Source organism: Salarias fasciatus, chromosome 18 (assembly GCF_902148845.1).
Source record: "Salarias fasciatus chromosome 18, fSalaFa1.1, whole genome shotgun sequence".
Classification (NCBI taxonomy): Eukaryota; Metazoa; Chordata; class Actinopteri; order Blenniiformes; family Blenniidae; genus Salarias; species Salarias fasciatus.
In genome coordinates this window covers 16,017,364-16,031,133 of record NC_043762.1, presented here as the reverse complement: position 1 = coordinate 16,031,133, position 13,770 = coordinate 16,017,364, and the positions used below count along the sequence as shown (strand labels likewise).

Sequence of the window (13,770 nt, the reverse complement as noted above, 5' to 3'; positions counted from 1 at the left end):
CCTGTCTCTCCACATTATTTTCCCGCTGCTAATCAGAATGACTAGAAAAATGAAATCAGTAAATCATTAGTCACTCTTCCAGCATGACACAATGAAATGACACATTTACCCTTCTTTCTCCATCATTCCCTCCACACACAGACTCACAGAGGTAAACACACACACACACACACACACACACACACACACACACACCCCGCTGTGGGCATCTGCTCTCATTATTACTCATGATAATGGTAATTCTATTTAATATCAAGCTATTAAATAACAGTAATTACTGAAGAATGAAATCAATTGATTAAATTCACTCATTATTTCACAGCAAAATTATCTGTCGTTTTCCAACCTGAAAAACAAAATACATTCTCTCAGCTTGGGCGCTAATAAACAGCGAGGTTTCTAAAAGCTAATTGAAGACTATTAAGAGTAAAAACAACATGAGGAAAAAAAAAAAAAAATAACAGAAGAAAAGGAAAAGTATTCGGTAATGGAAGCGAGAGCCCGGTCACGGATCCTGGCCTCCTCTGTCCGCGTCTGGCAGCGGTTCAGCTCTCTCTGACCGCAGAGTAAAAAGATTTACTCAGCTCGGGCTAATTATTAGAAAGGGGAAATGATTAGCTGGAGAGTTATGACTAATAAATCTGTCCATGTTTCATTAACACCCTGTTTGGAAACATTTCATTTGGGCGCATCTCATTACGGAGAGCGGTAATGGCAAGAAAGCAAGAAGAAGGGGAGAGGAAAGGTAGGAGGTGTGCGAATCGCAGCGAAGGTCCGCAGCCGCGCTGCCGTAATTGGTGTAATGTAGCAGGATTTTTAACAACGTGGCGAAAGGTCAAATGTGAGAGGACGGAATGAGCAAGACGAGGATAGAGAGAAGCATGTCATCTGTATCATTAAGTAAAGTGTATTTTTATATTTGCCAACACATCAGTGCGAAACTAATTTCCCTAATGATGTTACTACACCGACACAACTTGATTAGGTCATGAGTGTAATACATGCACCGGCGTGTGTGTGTGTATGTGTGTGTGCGTATATATGTGTATCCAACAAATCTGTTTAAATGCATTATAAACTTTAAAACCCTGGATGAACAGTTCTGAATTTGTGGGATGTTTATAGGACATTTGATCAATCCCGCTGCAACATCTGCTCATTTGCATAAGAGTCAGTGTGTGGAATAGTTTTGCACCTGCGGCAACTCGCTGCTATTATTGCAGTTTGTAAGCTACTTTTCCAGGCGTTTTGCAGACAAAGCTGTATTTGGCTACACCCTACAGCTTAGCTGCATTAATTGAAAGCGCCGGCATCCAAGCATCACGCGCAAACCTGCCTAATGACATTTCACACACCGCCGTCAAAATGGCATACATGCACGCACGCACCTTCCCACACCGGCCCTGTTTTGTTTCAGATTTGCCTCGACCGATTCTTTTCGCTGCCAAGTCATTATTAGTGTTATTATCAAGCAGACAAACCAACACCACCTACAACTGCATTGTCCTGTTTCCGCCCTCTCCCTACATGCCCGGCAGTCATGTCTCTGCTACTCTATTTTCTTTTTCCAGTACCCAAACTAAAAATCCTGATCATTTTTGTTGTCACTGAAATGTGTTTCTCATTTCAAATTCTCACCTCATCTTCAAAATACAAACAAGCGGATGCCCACTCACAAGATTTGAGCCGTTTTGCTCGGTTGGTTTTTGTCGTTCCTGAGCTCCTCGCCCAGTCTCCTTCTCTGGCTGCCTCCGAACCCATCCCTCCCTCCTCTCAACAGCATGTTTCTCTCATCAGCACATGCTTCCTCCTTCCTCTCTCCTCTTTTGTGTCATTAAGTTTTTAAGAATCACCCTGGGCTGAACAACAGATGCTGTGGAGGTAAAAGAGCTTACGAGCGCAGCAACAGGACGCTGTATTGTGTGGGAAAGGTGTCGCTGCTCTCTATTAGCGAGACTGAGGAGCCTTTCTGCTCGTATCAGCATCATTATGACAAATCACTTTCCTGTGTGTCATTTCTTTTTACAGCCTTTTGGCCATTGTTATTCAAATTTCTGTTAAAAGCTTTTTTTTTTTTTTTTAATCTGGCTCTCTGAAATACGGATAATTAAATATTGATATAATATCAAATGCGTGAGATCAGAAGATTGGATATTTAATCACACTTCCATGTAGCAAAAACAAGAAAGCCGGCGTGAGTGACGAACATTCAGCTCTGGAAAAGGATGCTCGACATTACAGACGACTTTCAGATATATTTCGGATGAAAAAGCTTCAAAACAAGTCTGGCGTAGATGGAACAACTTCACTCTGACTCTTCACCAAAACTCCCACAAGAAAAACACGAACTCAGAAAAACACACAGGGACCTGGCATGTAGCCAGAGCCTGTAGCGATCCAGACACAAAAAAAGAAAAAAGAAAAAGAAGAGATGGTTGTAAGGCAGGAGAATCATTAGACTGCAGACAAAACCGAGGCACAAACACGCACACTGATGCTGGGAGGCAGAAGCTGTAACATGTTTAACAAGGAGTGAGAGAAAGTGGGGACCGAAGGGGAGAGCGCCGCTTTTTGAGTGAAAGGCCATCTGCTAAATCCACGGCTATGCCAGTCGCCTGCTAGCTTCCCATCGTTCGCACCTGCCAGCCTGCCAAAGCACCCTCAGGAGGACAAAGGCACCGGCTTCACACGCGAGCAGAGACCCGCACGCATATACTTGCCGAGTAATAATGGCACGCACGCGGCAATAACTGGTGTGATTTGTCAGCGCCGTGCTGTGTCTGAGGAGCTTTCCATGTTTTTTCATGTTTTCCCTCCTGCGGTAACAATAGCATAACAGCACTTTATTAAACGGGAACAGGACAGAACAGAATAGCCTGCAAATCAGCCCGTTTATGAGGCATGGCTGTTCAGTATGCTGCCGGTGGAGGCTGCAGGATACGTGCATGTGCCCACAGGGGTATATATATATGAGGCTCCGCAATTTTATTTTAAAATTCAGTGATAAGAGCCTTGTGTTGGGATGATTAGAATTTGGTTCAACAGGTGGAAAAGGAGTGAAATGTAAACAGAGTAGTGCTTATTTGGTGAATGATTTAAACAGCAGGCATTCAGGGGGAAAACAAAAACAAAAGCCTTGAAAATTCAGCATAAAATCAATTAAAACCTGGCTGAATTTTAGCGTCAGTTTCATTTTGATCATTTTCAACATGGAAACGGTCGCAGCAATGTGTCTGACTCATGTAAATTTTTAGAACAGAACAGGAAATTAAAGCCAAAATAAACTGAAAACTCAGAAAGAGTGAAATGAGAGCAGGGAGTGAAAGATTTGACTGATTGTACGATAAGATGAATCAGATTTTTTTTAAAAAAAGAATGCGGTCTGGACAACACGCCGGGGGGGTTATTTGTTCTCAAGAATGACAGGCGTATTGTGCCTCGCAGTGCAAACGGCCACCCATTATCTCTCCTCCCCCTTCCCACTCCTCCTCCAAACACACTAATCTACCTTTTTATCTTTTGCTCCTTGCAGCTCTCCCCTCTTCCTCCTGGCTTTTCCCCTCCTTTCATCAACCTACTTTTCTCTCCATCTCTCTCAAGTCCGCTCCTCTTGCTCTTTATCTTTCACACCTTCTCAAAATGTCTCTCACTCGTGGCGCAAACATACTTCAGATGTACACACACTCACACTTCTGCTGCAGTCTATCAGCCCCGCTGCCCATCGAATGTTTATTCTCTTCCTCTGCCTTCCCCATCCTTGTTCTTTCCCCTCTTTCACTCATCTCCGCAGTGATGTCCCTTTGATCCTCACTTCCTTGCACACACTCTGTCGATGCACACAAAGCACACACACACACACACACCCATACTGACAGATGTACAGATGTTGTTTAATAGAAAGCAGTAATCAACGCCGCTTCCTCCCAAGCGTCCACACTTCTAAACGGAAGAAATATACACAGGGAGAGGAAGAGAGAGGGACCCGGAATTGATGGCAGTGCATCGACCCCTCTGTAAAACCGAGTTAACACTTCCCCAGCCCGTGAAACCTGATTAGACGAACGCGAGAACATGTTTGTGTCATCACACGTGTTCCACGCACGAAATGTTTAGCAGTTTGTTTTTCTCTTTGACAGACAGCCCTGTAATTCCCCTCTGATGAAAAAAAAAAAAAAAGAAAAAAAAAGATGTAGATGTGTTCCTCTTTTTTGTGATGTGTGTATTTGCGTGCACACAGGACAGTCTCGGCTGATTACATTCCCCCTCGTCAATAGTGAATAGAGCACTCAGGCTGATAAGCAATCACCTGAATCAATACTAATGTTTTTAGTGTGTGTGTGTGTGTGTGTGTGTTGGGATATGCATGTTTGCATGCATGTGGAAGTGTCTGTGCATTTCTTGAAATGAGTCTAATGTGGTTGAAGGAAAAATATTTGATTTCAGATATAGGCGCCTGCCGTCTCGTTTTCTCCCCGCTCTCCGTTCCCTCTCCTCCCCGTTTCTTCCTCCTTCCAAAGACTCCATCTCTGATCCTTTTATCTTCTCGCCCCGCACCGGCCGACATTCTTTTATTTTCCCCTCTGCCTCTCATCTCGCTCTCCTCTTTGGCCTTCTTTGAGTCGGAGCATTAACAGTCTCCTAACCTTCAAAGGGCGATCACAGAGTCCATGCTCTTCACATACAGAATAACACAGCCTCTAGTTAGACACTGTCAGCTGCGCAAATGTCAGAGTTCGAGGCCCTGTTTAGACTCACCCATCTGTAATATCTCACAGAAAAACAGATAGATATGCGTTCATGCACACACAAGCCGGTTTCTCTTCCAGTGTTTATCACCAGAGGCCGTCCTCCTCACATGATAACATGTTGAATTACAACTTTGTGAGACATCCTCTTTAAACAAAGTACCAAAACCACCAAATCTTCTAAACTGTGTATTGTAACAATTTACAGGATAAATCTGGTGATATTCTGCATTTATTCTGTGTAATTTCCAATACAGCAGAGGTTTTTTTTTCCCCCCCATAAATGACTGGCTGAAAAGAGTGAATTGTGTAAAAAAAAAAAAAAAATACCACAGCCACATTTGTTTGACTCCACATGATGTGGACATCCCACATTCTCCATAACAAAGAAGCTCCCAGAGTGCATCAGGGGATTTGGCAATAAGAAGCATTACTATGTACGAGGCTTAAGCTGTGCAGGTAACATTTTATAATCCTGGTGTTTTTGTTGGATTCAGTGAGACCAAACTATTTAGCAGTCTTAAGTCATTTGACAAAAATACCTGAGTGGGTAGCTGTTCACCCCCCCACCCCACCACACCACACCTCTTGTTTTTTGCTGAAAATTTGACACGACCTACCTTCCACTGACGACGAAGCAAGTCACCAGGAAGATGAGGAGCACGATTCCTCCGGCGATGGACACGGCCAGGATGGTGGACTGGTTCGGGTCCCCGATGGCCAACACATCTACAAAGGAAATAAAAGTGAACACAAGTGGATTACAAATGTGAGCGTGAGCGAACAGCTGAGGATGGCAGTAAGTCAAAGACGGTTTCTGCAGGGGCAAAGTGATAAGAGGAAAGACTAAAGGAGGCTGGGAGTTAAAGAGGCAGCAAGTGAGACGGTGAATGTGGTAGTGGAGAGATGGGAAGAGAATGAAATATGATAGCGATGGAAAAGTAGATAAAAGACAGAGGCTCAGGGAGAGGAAGAAAGAGAGAGCAGCAAACGAGTGCAGGAGGGAAAGGGAGGCGGTTTGAATAGTAACTAAGGTACTTGATGAAACGCGCTCTCCCTCTCTGCATGGCCTATGAGGGTATGAGAGTAGACGTTAAAGCCATTCCCATTCGCCCGCGCTGTCCAAATGGATATGTTAACATTGCACATAACAAGGCTACCGCCAAGAACTTTCTGCAAAGATGCATCGATTTTTATGCCACACCAATCGAGCCATTACTCAAAACAAATACCCCATTTATCTGGCTTAGCAAAGCATGAGTGGGCACGTGTGTCTGTGTGTGTGTGTGTGTGTGTGTGTGTGTGTGTGTGTGTGTGTATGTGCTGTATATATATATATATGAACGCGTGAGCTGAAGGGGCAAATGAATGCCCTGGAGCGGCCACAGATAAGCATTGATCTCCTATTACATTTGGTTACACTCACACACACACACACACACACACACGCGCACACAGCCACACGCACGCTTCTTTAGTGATCCATTCAGTCGATCTGATCAGATAACCTTGATATGAATGCAACAGGGTCAGTTGCATGTGGCAAATTCTGTATTTTATGAGGCTGAACTTGACTGTGAACCTGCTAGATCGCTCTGTGAAGCCCGAGAGCGACCTAAAGCAGGATATGAATCGAAACAAATGATGTACCGCCATTGATTATTGAATGATCTGCAAACTAATGGACGCCTTTTGAATGCCACAGAATGATCCGTGGAACAGTGCCATATATTTACTGATTTATCCTCTTCTGTCAGCCTGTCAAGGAATCAATGGCCACTCCGAAGCTCATGTTACAGGGACCCGAAAGCAGAAAATCCAGCACATGTAATAAAGCCATAAGCAAAGAGTGACAGCGTATGAAAATATAATGACATAAGGCTGAATATGTAATGCTAGTAGCTGTTTCTGAGGCCTGAGAAAGTCTGAAGAATTCATCAGTATTTCTCCTTCTAGTGCAAAGCAACGAAGACGAATGATGTCCAACTCCAGGAAAGCTGAGCAGATAAGTCAGGAAGGACTGGCTGCAGCTGCATGTGGACGTGTTTGTGTAATTCCGAGTTTCATGTGTAGAGATGTGGATTTTGCTGGGTTTATTCTGGTGAAATCGGTGAGTCTTCCTCTCACCTGCTAAATATTCCAGAATACATTCAAGCCCCTGGTTGAGATACGAAGAAGAAAACACGCGAATCTGCCAAGGTCTCACAAATGACAGCAGAGCTGAAGAAGCCATTTGGATGAAAATGAGCTATTTTATAACCGACCAGTGCGCCGATTTGAAGTGTAGGAGGGATGAATCAGATTTCTACTCCACTTGGAGCAGACCAGTACATTTCGCACTGCAATTAATCGCTTTCCTTTCTCACCTGCAATTATTTACTTTCATTTTTTTTCGTTTGACAACGAATTGCATGACCTGCTTTTATTTTTTTTTCTGAATGCAACCTTTTCCTAGTATTTCAATTCATTGCTTGAAATTGGTTGGAAATTTAGGTCACAGTAACAAAAAAAAAAAAAAAAAAAGGTGAAGAAGATGATGAAGAGAAAAGTCTCCAGTTCATTACGTACCTTCATGGCTGGTTTCCAGCTCGATCTCTCCTCCGTAGCTCCCATAGCCTCCGTCGGTGCGCGCCCTGACCCTGAAGACGTAGGTGGTCCCGGGCTTCAGCCCTTCCACGGTCATCATGTTGGAGCGCGTCTTCAGGACTGTGTAGTTCTGCTCTCGCTGGTTCTGGCGTGGAGAGAAGGAGGGAGAGGCGGAGCAGGTGAAACACTGACGGCTGCCATCAGGTGTCGGGGAAATGAAGTGATCGGACACGTGAACCCTCCGGAGAGCGTAATGCAGAGCAATGGAGCGTGGTATCAAGAGGAACCGACGAAAACTTCAGAACGTGTGGAAAGTAATAGAAATGTCAAAGCGCTGAATGCAAATCTTCCTTGGGACCAAACACCTCACTAAGTTTTCATTTGTTCGTCACTGGACCATTTGTCTGCAGTTACTCATGAGAGTCTGTCAAGCCTCATAACTTAGGCTCTCCTCACTTCATTCTTTCACAACCTTGTAAGTGTGTGTGCATATTTAGGTGTGTGTGTGTGAGTGCTTGTCAGTAAGCTGATTCCCTACAGAGAGGCTGATACTTCGCCTCATGAAAGAGACTCCGAAACACGGATTACCACAATTCTACTGTTAATGCCTGGCAACGAACACACGCGACGACGCACGCAGAGGCTTAATTTCATTATCTTGGCTGCGCTCTGCGAGGTTTACCCGACCGATGTGTGGTTAATTAGCTTCGTGAGAGATGTGGAGGAAATATTCCACAAATACAGTGGTGAAAATAGAGAAACACAGCGAGTGGAAAAACTGACATAAATGTTTTGTGATTAAAGTAGTCAATACAGACATGTCCCAAGGCCGTGTGCGTACTCCACCTGCACAGGCAATGAGATTGAAAAATAGTCTAATAGAAGAAAGAAATACTTTATCATCAAACTTTCAGAAAGGGGGAAATAAGTAGGAATGGTTGTTGGAGAAAGTTTCCTAAAGTGTCAACAATTTTGAAGCAAATAAAACATTAATTCATAAAGAGGAAGCTCTGAATTTCCCTGTAAGTGTGAGTGTTTCTCTGTGTTTGAACTGCGACAGACTAGAGACCAGGCCGGGAGCATACAGTCAGCCGTTGTTTGTTCTTGAATCCCAAACTTCCCACAATGCAGCTGTATGAATTGTATAAAGGGGAGGTCGAGACCGCCTTGTTTGACTGTGATTTTGTGCCGAAGATTCTCTTGCGAACGAGCGTCTGTGTATTTCTCTCTCACCTTCTCATAGTAGATGACTTCGTACTCCACTATCGCGCCGTTGGGTCTCTGCGGACCCTGCCAGGCCAAAGTCACGCTGTCCTTGCTTCGCCTTTCTTTCAACACGACGCTCACTACAAGCAGAGAAGAAATGGGAGGGCGAAAGCATGAACAACAATCACAACGAGATTCAACAAAAAAAAGAAGTAAAGAATCTAAGAAGTTGAGTCGCGGGGGTGAAAGGTGATATTTCACAAATGAGAACATCCGCACTGCGCGGAGTGTGTCATGTCATTTTGATAATGAGACAGCTTACGAAGTGCTTAACATAGTACAAGTGTGATTACAGCCTGCTACAGTGTGTGTGTGTCTGTAAAACCCAAACCCACCGACTTCCTGCCGACTCCTCCCACATCGGGCCACGCGCTCGCGTGGGTTGAGATTATCTGTCTCTGTGCGTGTGTGTGCGTGTGTGTGTGTGCGTGTGTGCGTGTGATCCTAATGAGGTTAACAACCTCCCACATCTCTTTCACCTTTTCCCCTCCAGATATGACACACACATCCGGAGTAAGAAACCTATTAGTCATTGCCACCTTGTCACACACTTCCCCTCACACACCGGGACAGATGCACGTATGATGATTACACATGTGCGAGCCGAGGCGCTGAAAGTGCTCCTCGGTCTCTGGGTGTCGGGGTGTTGCTTCACAGCTGTAATCTGAAAGTTCTCATATGAAAGCTTGATTCTATTTAGGAGTATACTGCAATCAGGATACAATTTTGAAAAATAAACCTCTCCCAGTTCCCCAAAATCCTTAGTTGAGGATGATGGAAAAGTTCTTCCCCAGGGCTTTTCTTACCAGCCTTAAAAGTGACTTCTAGCAGAACGCTTTCATCTAAAGTTTCACCACTTATATACTTACTCACATAAAATACTGTTTGGAAAGGCTGCCTGTGTTACCAAGTGCTGCTGTCGTGACACTCAAAGTCAAATTGTAGAGAATCTAATGTGTTACTGGAGTGACTTTACCCTTGTTACGTGTGTGTGTGTGTGTGTGTGTGTGTGTGTGTGTGTGTGTCTGTGTGTGTCTGTGTGTGTGTGTGTGTGTGTGTGTGTGTGTGTGTGTGTGTGTGTGTGTGTGTGTGTGTGTGTGCGCGCGCGCTCTCACCTGTCTGTGACGTAGTGACATTGATGACGATGGTTCCTCTCGGTGTTGGACTTAAGTCTGAAACCCCGTTCTGGCTCTCGATGGTGAAGCTGTAGTTGGAGTCCGGCTGCAGGTCGGTGACCAGCACGGTGGCCGACGAGAGGCCGAACTGCCTGGGCACGAAGTGGACGCTGCTGCCGCACGGCGCGCACTTCCTGCCGTCGCCGGTGCACTTCCTGCAGTGCAGGCTGTAGGCGATGTCTCCCCGGCCCCCCGTGTCTCTGGGTGGAGACCACTCCAACGTCACGCACGTCTCGTTCACTGTTGAAATGGGGTTTTCTGGAGCAGATGGAGGACCTGAGGAAAACAAGAGACAATCTATCAAGTTTTTTATGAATTTAATTCATATTTCATTCCCCCCCCCCAAGGTAGTTGTGCCTATTCATAAAGCATAATAAAGCATTTTTAAAGGTACTCTTCATATTAGGCACAGCATTATCACTGCCTGTTCTGAATGAACAGTTAGAACTGCATTATATCAATGCAATCGCAGCAGGAAGGCATTGCAATCATTTACAGTGATACTGACATGAAATAAGTTCTGCATCTGCTTGGATTCTTATATTTGATTTTAAATCACTCTCCTTGACATCAGACTTTTTTCTTTTTTTTTTTAATCAAACTGGTAACAGAGTATTCTATACGCTTTTTCTAGAGAGATAATTGTTTCACATGTGGGCCCATGAAGTTTTATTATCATGTGCACGTGCAATAACAGACGCTTAGGCGAAGAAGCAAAGTGATGCAAATGTAATGTAAAAATTTATCCGAACTATTACTGTGCAAAGTGTGAATAATATTTTTCAAAACGTATCGAGTTACCCACAATGATGGCTTTTCTTTGGGTATGACTCAAACACTGCAGAGGAATAATTGTAACCTAGTTTAGCTTTAAGCTCAATACGGGTCAGACTGCAGAGGTAAAGCTCGCTATCTTTCTCTTTTAACGGTTTTTTAGACTATCTGCGTGCAATAGCTGACCACTGACTAAAGTTATAATGTGAAGAGAGGGGCAGAGGATTGCAGTGAAAATGGCTAAAAATGTTTTCAAAAAGCAATGATTTGCAAAATATTAAATACAAATTTTTTTTTTAATAGATAATGGGCCCTAATACTGCTCAAAATATCACTGCAGTAACATTAGTTCCAACATCTCCTGGGACTACTGTTACAACCTAATTTAGCCTTAAGCTGAACTTAAGAAGCTGCAGAGGTCAGCTCACCGTTTTCTTGCTCCACCTCGAGCTTTAACATCCAGGCAGCAGCATTCATGCAACCTTTTTTTTTTTCTGACCAAACTACACAGCAGTATTGCTCAAATCTTGTGAACAGATTTTGACGTATCAAATCTGTGGAACTTGATGCATCGCATCACATTTTGCAGAGGAAGCACTCATAAACTCGGTTATTAAGATTGATGTTCTTCTTTAACGACTTTGTTGGCAAATTTTGAGTTCATAGAAGACAAGAAATGTTTAAATACCTTATCATTCTCAGCTGAACATTCCTTAAATATAAAGGTTTTCATATTTTATCTGTTAAGTGTGAGAGTTACTCGCCGAGTGTGGTTTTCTGCAATGGAAACAGAAATGATATCCGCAAAGGATTATTGCTGTGCGTGTCACACCAGCACAGTGATGATATTCCCACATCAAGTGCGAAGTGATCTGAGAGCTGAGTAATCCACCGACGGTCCTCTGCACCACTTTCTCACACTTTATAATGTACATTGTTTTTTTTTTTTTTTTCTCTCTCTCCAATTTACATTCTTTTCATGTGCATTGTCTTCATGTTCATTACAGAACGAATAGCAGTTTCTATTCAGAACAGAGTTCTCGCTGATTAAATTAAAAATGAATTAATTGACTCCGGCCACAGGGTGGACACTTGGAGCTCCAGTAATGAGGAGCTTTGAAACAGGCAGAGATTAAAAGATTTTAAAAAAGCGACGGTAAGCGAACAATATATGAAATCACACTTACACGTATAAGTCCATCCTTAAGGAGAATTCAGCGGGGTGTTAAATAGTCGATGCTTGACTGCGGGGAGGTTTTTTTTTTTTTTCTCCCCCTACCTTTTGAAGTTAACTGACTCGCCGAGGCCGCGCTGCAGATAATAAATAGCGAGTGGACAATGATCTATAGAAAGTGCCCTGGGTAATTTTCTCATGAGTCAGGTACATTTTATGATTTAACATTACTCGGAGCTCCAGCTGACATGATTAGTGTACCACAGAGCCGCAGTCCAAAAAGTGTGTCAGTAATCATTCTCGCTGTGGCACAGAAACGGAGCGCACAACTGCTCTTTATTATACCTTCAGACGCATTGTGTTCGTGAGGGCGAATAAATGAAATGGGGGGGGGAAGTTAATAGTTAGAATTTTTCTATTTGGCTTGACATTTAAAACTTGCCAACATTAAGCCAGTGAAACACTTTCAGTGGTTGCGATGCTCGGGTTGTACCAAGTTCAGATTGCACTTGCATGAATGGGTTTCAGAGCTCCCTGGTTTGTATAGTAAATTTATGAATGACTGACACTTTGAGGAGAATTAAAAGATGAGAAAACTATTCACAAATCAGCGAAATTGAATGTAGACCACAAAAATAAAAAAAAAGGCCTGATGACTGATTTCTGTAAATGTGCACTTAAAAAAAGTAAAGTGAACCATCAACCTCTCCTCCACTGTCAAGGTAAGTCCTCGCTCTGCCGGTTCTGTCACACAGGAATCGCTCGTATGGAAATCACTGATTGTAGTTGCTCACGCCCAGCATGGTGCAAGTATCTCAATCATATGGAAATTTGGGAGTAGATGCCCATTCAACCTGACATCTCATCAGGTCCTGAGTGAGAGGTGAGCCTCGGGGGGGCTGCCAGCAAAGCCTGGGAATTTACTGATTAGCCTTCGCAGTGGCGAGCTTCTCTAAAATGCAGGAGGGACGCAGGACAACGGTGCGTAGGGGATGGGAGGCCATGCTGGGCATAATTGAGGCCATCGGTCATAAATCTGCCGAAAGGGTGTGCTGACTGATCCTGCTAATTCTGTCTTTTTCTTTTCTCCCTCCCTCCCACTTCCCAAGGCCACGCTCAGCTGTCCATCATCGCCGCTGCCACTGATCGGCCTTTTGTGACACTTATATTATATGCCCCTGATAGTCCACTCTTCCCCCCACTGTTCTATTCTTGAGCCGTGTCTCAAGTGTCATTCCTAACGTCTCAGTGACTAATTCTTTCACCTTTTCTCCTTATTTTATCATTTTCCTCCCCCTGATCCTCCTTAGCGCTCTCCAACACTCAGGAGAATGTGTGTGTGTGCGCGCGCGTGCGTGCGCGCACGTGTGCACAGCAGTGTGCGGGTGAGCCCATACATATTTGAACAAACGGTTACTCATTTCCAGCTGATAACACCTGTCACATCTCACCTGCTACAACGATTAATGAGTGTAATCTACCGTAACCTGATAATGGGTTTGGGTATGCTGGTGTGTGTGTGTGTGTGTGTGTGTGTGTGTGTGTGTGTGTGTGTGTGTGTGTGTGTGTGTGTGTGTGTGTGTGTGTGTGTGTGTGTGTAGTTCAGTCTCTCTCCTCTCCTTCGCCGTGTCACTGTCACCTGCGTCTCTCTCAATCCATCTCTTTCTCTCCCTCCTATATGTTGGATCGTCCCCACTCATTCTTTTCATTCTTCTTAGCCTCGGCTGTGTCCCTCTGGTGTGTGTGTGTGTGTGTGCGCACGTACGTATGTATGACCTTTCTATCAGTGGTCTAATCTATGGTCCACAGCTAGAGTCTGATGCACTAAAGATTTGTGTGTGTGTGAAAAAAAAATGTGCACAGATGTGATGCTGCTGTTAGATTATGTCTGATCGATGTGCAAAGTGGCGCACTACCCACTGACTGCATTTGCCTCCTGAATAAGGAATATCAAGTTTGTCTTCCAGATTACACTGGGAGAAGTTTATGCCAGTAGATTAATGTACGATGCGCAACATGATTTTCTGCTTCTGAAAACATTTGCGTTGTT

The 13,770-nt window shown here is 44.0% G+C and overlaps 1 protein-coding gene across 2 annotated transcripts in view; it reads right to left on the bottom strand.

Moving 5' to 3' along the window:
* LOC115405665 (ephrin type-A receptor 3-like) overlaps positions 1-13,770 on the bottom strand; it is an 81,427-nt gene that overhangs the window by 27,288 nt on the left and 40,369 nt on the right. For both annotated transcript variants that reach the window (XM_030115303.1, XM_030115304.1), the window contains exons 7-10: positions 9,713-10,048; positions 8,565-8,677; positions 7,314-7,476; positions 5,366-5,474 (exon numbers count right to left, since the gene is read on the bottom strand). In XM_030115303.1, coding sequence (XP_029971163.1) covers positions 5,366-5,474; positions 7,314-7,476; positions 8,565-8,677; positions 9,713-10,048 — 721 coding nt within the window. The remainder of the gene's footprint in view (positions 1-5,365; positions 5,475-7,313; positions 7,477-8,564; positions 8,678-9,712; positions 10,049-13,770) is intronic.